The sequence below is a fragment of the Myotis brandtii genome, unplaced genomic scaffold (assembly GCF_000412655.1).
Source record: "Myotis brandtii unplaced genomic scaffold, ASM41265v1 scaffold5, whole genome shotgun sequence".
In the NCBI taxonomy this organism is placed as follows: domain Eukaryota; kingdom Metazoa; phylum Chordata; class Mammalia; order Chiroptera; family Vespertilionidae; genus Myotis; species Myotis brandtii.
Window position 1 is genome coordinate 561,080 of NW_005369060.1, and position 5,950 is coordinate 567,029.

The 5,950-nt window shown below is 33.2% G+C and overlaps 1 protein-coding gene across 3 annotated transcripts in view; it reads left to right on the forward strand.

Moving 5' to 3' along the window:
• MDGA2 (MAM domain containing glycosylphosphatidylinositol anchor 2) overlaps positions 1–5,950 on the forward strand; it is a 528,724-nt gene that overhangs the window by 312,893 nt on the left and 209,881 nt on the right. For all 3 annotated transcript variants that reach the window (XM_014548202.1, XM_014548203.1, XM_014548205.1), the window contains one exon: positions 1,820–2,113. In XM_014548202.1, the coding sequence (XP_014403688.1) occupies positions 1,820–2,113 (294 nt within the window). The remainder of the gene's footprint in view (positions 1–1,819; positions 2,114–5,950) is intronic.

Sequence of the window (5,950 nt, forward strand, 5' to 3'; positions counted from 1 at the left end):
GAGTGACAGGGGGCAGTGCCCCAACCCCGATTGGCCCTGCTCTGTGTGTGACAGGGGGCGGTGCCCCAACCCCCCAATCGGCCCTACCCTGAGCGTGACTGAGGGTGGCATTGCAACCTCCCGATCCGCCCTGCTCTGTGCATGACGGGGCGGCGCCCCAACTCCCCAATCGGCCCTGCTCTGAGCCTGACCAGGGGCTGCACTTAGGGATTGGGCCTGCCCTCTGCCACCCGGGAGCAGGCCTAAGCCAGCAGGTCGTTATCTCCCGAGGGGTCCCAGACTGCGAGAGGGCACAGGCCGGGCTGGGGGACCCCCCTCCCCCCGCCCCCCGAGTGCACAAATTTTTGTGCACCGGGCCTCTAGTATCTATTATAAGAAGGTCATGGTTAATGTTTTAATGTTCCATATTTTCTGATTTCCATTATTTAACTACTTTTTTCTTTTACTTTTTTAAGATAAAAAGTAAATGAAGGAATTAAATGAAAAATTATACACAAAGATACTTAAATAGCAAGATAATTAATTCTCATATCACTTTTGACTTGAATTTATTTTTTTTCTGTGTGAGAAAAACATTTCCATATTAGTTGAAAGATAATTTTAAAATTATGTTTGTTTTTGTTCCTGGGCATTGGAGCACAGTGATGCTAGAAGGGAGAATAAAACCTTTGCCTTTTTACCCAAATGCAATTCTCTCCAAAGGAAGCATATTGCATTTATCAGAAGGATAGAATTATTCATAAATTTTTGTTTATTTTTATTCTGGCATTTAATTTAGCCCATGCTTTTTGATAGATGTTCTATTGCATGAATACATTTGAATGCATATACATTGTAAAAGTCTTCCAATGGAACAGGTGATTTTATTTGTGAGAAAACTCCTTAGGTAGTATTTGCCTCTTGTTGTTCTTGTTGTGTCCTAAATCATAACATATTTATCCTAGTGCAATAAAGTTAAGTTTCAGTAAAATCAACCTAATTTTCTCAGAAATATCTTCAGTAAAATTAGAAATTAGCTTAACTTCAAAAAATTACAAGTCTTATATTATTGAAATATACTTTTGAAAATATACTTAAAATTAATATTACAGAAATAGTGGCAACAGTGTGACAAACTACAGTGATCTCAAAATGTCTTAAAGTGAAAGTATATGGGAAAATTCAAATCTCAAAAATATTAGAAATTCAACAGAGAAAAATACAATGGATTCTCAGTGTGGTATTGTAGTGAGTTGGTCCATCTAATGTCCTTAAGGGAAAAAGCAAACCTTAAACCTTAGCAATTTGGCAAGGTTTTCTAAACCAGTCAAAACTTCTAATTGTATGACAAAGGTGCTTCTTTTCCCTTTCCTACTACTTGTGTTTACTGTGCCTGCTAATCTACAATATCACATACCCTTTCTTATACCATCCTTGGGTAAGAGATAACAGCATAGGAAGCAGAAAACTGAAAAAACTGAACCCTCAGAAGGCAGGATCATTCTTTTGTGAAATGCAAATATTAAATGCCCAATTAATGGCTGATAATGACAAATCATTGAATAAATGTTTCTCATGTTGACCATTTTAAGCCTAACTTAATGCTTTATTTATTTTGCTAATGTTGGAAGACCTCACTCAAGAGAGTTCTATAAAAACAAATCAGAATAATTTCAACTGATGATATTTACCACCTATACCAAAGGTTTCTATAATTTTTGTCATCTGAATTGTCACACATCTTCAACCAGCAGAAATTGTTTTCTTATGATTTTCTGTGTTTGAATATGCTTTACCAGTTTATACTAACCTTGAAAAATTTTCTTTTTCCCATTTCAAGTTCCACCCAATCTGACTGTTCCACAGGAAAAATCACCTTTGGTCACCAGAGAAGGAGACACAATAGAACTACAGTGTCAAGTAACTGGAAAACCTAAACCCATCATCCTTTGGTCTAGAGCGGATAAAGAAGTTGCAATGCCTGATGGGTCAATGCAAATGGAGAGTTATGATGGAACACTGAGGATTGTGAATGTATCTAGGGAAATGTCAGGAATGTACAGATGTCAGACCAGCCAATACAATGGATTTAATGTGAAACCAAGAGAAGCTTTGGTGCAGCTCATTGTTCAGTGTAAGTACATTTTTTTCTATGTGTTTCTATTGGGAGGCAAGGGAACAACTGTTATAATCTTCTACTAGTAAAAATGCGGTGATTTTTGGAATTGGTTCAAGATAAAATATTTATACATTATTGCTACCTAATTTAAACTATAATTTTTGTTAAATCTGCCTATTACCTGAGCTACTACACACTAAAACTAGTAGATGAGAATTGTATTAGTGTGTATGTGTTTGTGTGGTGATTATAATGATTTTATGTGGTTGGTTAATGCCAAAAAAAATCAATAAACCTAATAGTTAAAAACTGGCCATGCTTAATGAAATGAAGACTGGAAGTAATTGCTAATTCAAATTATAATACTCTTTTGTTTTCTCAGTTGATGTTTCTACTTCAGGCAATTGTGTGCTCTTTGCCCAAATTATTCACTTATTTCAAGGCATCCGTTTGTTTAAATTGTGCAGACCTCATCACTAAAATGCTATGTTTGCATATCTGAAGTTGTAAGAGTAGATTGCATAATTATCTAGTAATATTGAGATAATTCAGGCAGATATTTTGTGGTGAATTTTTACTTGCCTTTCTTTACAGGTATTTAACTGTGTGATTTGAATCATAGATTTTTAACTATTTTTTTTATTGAAATCACTCTAACAGTTCTAACAAAAATATTATAGACTTTGTGTGCTTTGTATTTGCTTTCAGTATTAAAGTTCCTAAATTCATAAATTTTAAAAGTTTAATGATGTCCAACTGGTATTGGATTATTAGAGGATGCCCTGATAATTTTGATGGCAAGTGGTGTGGATAATGCTGAAAGAGAAAAAGCAAATTGAACAGAGTCTGTTCAAACTCCAGTAGTGCTGCTGTAAATTTTAATTGATGAACTATTTGTTAAGTACATGGTGGCAAAGTCCTCAAGAAAATAATGAATTGGATGAAATTGCACACTTCAATAAATAACAATGTTGGTTTCTTTCTGTGGTTCTTCTGTAACTCAGAAAATGAAAAAAAAAGAAATTAGTCCAAATATGTCCATTTTTATATTAGACTTAAGGGCATTGACAAATTGAATGAACTGACTTTAAATTTAAAAGAATAATTGAAATATGTTTTGGACTGATAGCAGCAAATGCATTTATGTATGAGGTAGGTGAGTGGCATATGAGGAGCAAGGTTCTAAAGCTGCCTAAACATTCCAATCGATTACTATTTTTTTCTCCAAATATTGCAGCTCTTAAATGGCAGGTTTCATTTAGCAAATCACTACTCCTTTTTACTGGCTGGCCTTTATACTCATGCAATAAGTTCATGGATAGGAGAAAAAGAATTATAAAAAACTGTGGTACATCTTCACAATGGAATACTATGCCGCTATTAAAAAGAAGGAACTTTTACCACTTGCAACAGTATGGATGGAACTGGAGAGCATATGCTAAGCGAAATAAGCCAGTTGGAGAAAGATAAATATCACATGATCTCACTCATATGTGGGATATAATGATCAACATAATTTGATGAACAAGAATAGATCGATCTAGAGACAAATGGTGGGGGGAGGTGGTTAGAGAGCAACCAAAGGACTTGTATGCATGCATATTAGCATAACCAATGGACACAGACACTGGGGTGGTGGGGGCTTGCCCAGGCTGGGAAAGGATGGGGGAGGGGGTCAATTGGGGTAAAAGGAGACATATGTAAAACTTTAGACAATAAAAAAAGAGAGAGAGAAAGAAACCTCGCCTTAGTTATCCAAAAATAAGTCACCCCCTCAAGTGACCATAGAGAAATGGATAGAATTTGGGAAACTTTATTCTTCTTGGTAATCACAGGATTCTGTGCTCCCTCCAGAGTTAATCAGAACACTTCAATGTTCCTAAAGCTATTAGGGCAATTAGTTTTCACGCTGCTCACACCTCTCTGGGAAAGCACTGACAGAAATAAAAGCTGTGGAACCCAGTGGGTCTGAGGAATTTTGAATTAAAGGTTCAAGAACCAGGATCTCTAATCTCCATAGAATATACAAATGCCCCAAATTATATTGCTGAGTTAAATTTCCCTTTTTTTCTTCTTCCTCTTAGTAAGTTCCATGGAAAATGTTAAGTTAAGCTCAAGATTTTAAAGTTCAATAGAGGAAGACAATATATGCTGGCACAATTGTCTCTAGTGTCACAGGGATATAATTGACTGAAAGACATCAATAGACAAAGTCTATTTCATTTAATGTAGGTAATAGGATCTGTATCCTAATAGATAGGTAGATATAAATAGATGATAGATAGATAGATAGATAGATAGATAGATAGATAAATAGATAGATAGATAGATAGATGATAGATGATAGATAGATAGATAGATAGATAGATGATACATAGATGATACGTAGATATAGTTATAGATATAGATAGATATGTATCCTAATAGATAGATAGATAGATACATAGGTAGATAGATAGATAGATATTATATAAATAATGGAATAGTCTATTTAGTTTTGTGTTCAAAATCTCCTAATGAGATTTGTTTTTAGCTAATGTTATATTAAAATTATAAAGCAATCATTTTATTAAAACTGTAAAAGTTATTTTTTATCTTCATTCTCTTCTTAAAATGTAGAGTATGAAGCAAATGAAATATGCCTAGAGGTATTTTATACCATTTTATATCCTCTTCAGAAAGCTTAATCATCAAAATGAAATAATTTAAATTATTAAATTCTTGTGCACATTGCTCATTCCTAGAAAGCAGATTTATTTTATAATATTTTAATTTATGTAATTACCAGTTACCACACATGATATGGACCAAAATAAGAAGTTGCAAGTACAATATTTTGAAAAAGTGTTTTAAAATTGATTTACTAAGAAAAATAAAACAAATTAATTGCTAAATAAAACTGGAAAGTACATTGCAGTTTTATTTAAAATTTTTAGCCATTAATTTTATTCATGTCTTTGGAACTACATAACAATTATTTTGTTAACTTTTTGGCTCATTTTTATTTGAAGCATTAGAATGAATAATTAAAAATACACATATGTATATGTTAACTGATTCATAATATTGGGGAGGAAAAATTTTTATTTTACTCTTCTAGGGGCTTTAGCTGGTTTAATAGTTAAATTTACATAAGATAGATTAACATGAGTAAAACAATTTTTTAATTTGAGATTTACAGGAGTTTCATAAAAATATGAGACCCAATGACAAGTAGGCAGTTGAGGCTTATAGGCCATCCTGAGCTAAGGACTGGAATAGGCCCTGGGGGCTTCAAAGTAGGAGGGTAAGAGAAAAGTTACCTGCCAGAGAAAAGTTATCTCTTATAATGACTCTCTCTCTCTCTCTCTGAGCCAGGCCCCCTGACTAAATTCTTTTAGGTTGGTAAGTGGAAGCAAAAGTTTTTTTCTTGAGTTGCCTGGTCTTGATTGCCTTCAGCTCAAAATAATCCACATGCGTAAGATGCACATTTTGGGATGGCATATTCTGCTCTCCTTCAATATAATTTAAAAGTTATAGGATGTATAGAGCTTACTGAACAAAACTAGAACAATTTCCTCAAAAAATCACAGTAGGAAAGTTATTTTTTAATTTATTAATTAGAGTACTGACCACTTAAATATTGATTAAATAAAAATGATAGCAAGTGAATATATTCAAATAACTATATTAATTTATAAAACCAAGATATGTTTATTGTCCTAAAATTTATTGATTTTTTATATTTATATTTGTATTATATACATATACTTGTAGTCGTGCATACTATAATTTTAATTTCATAAACTATATTATTTTATTTTTAATAAAAGCTATCCTTTACAGGATTTTACCTCAAAGTAAAATGTTTTA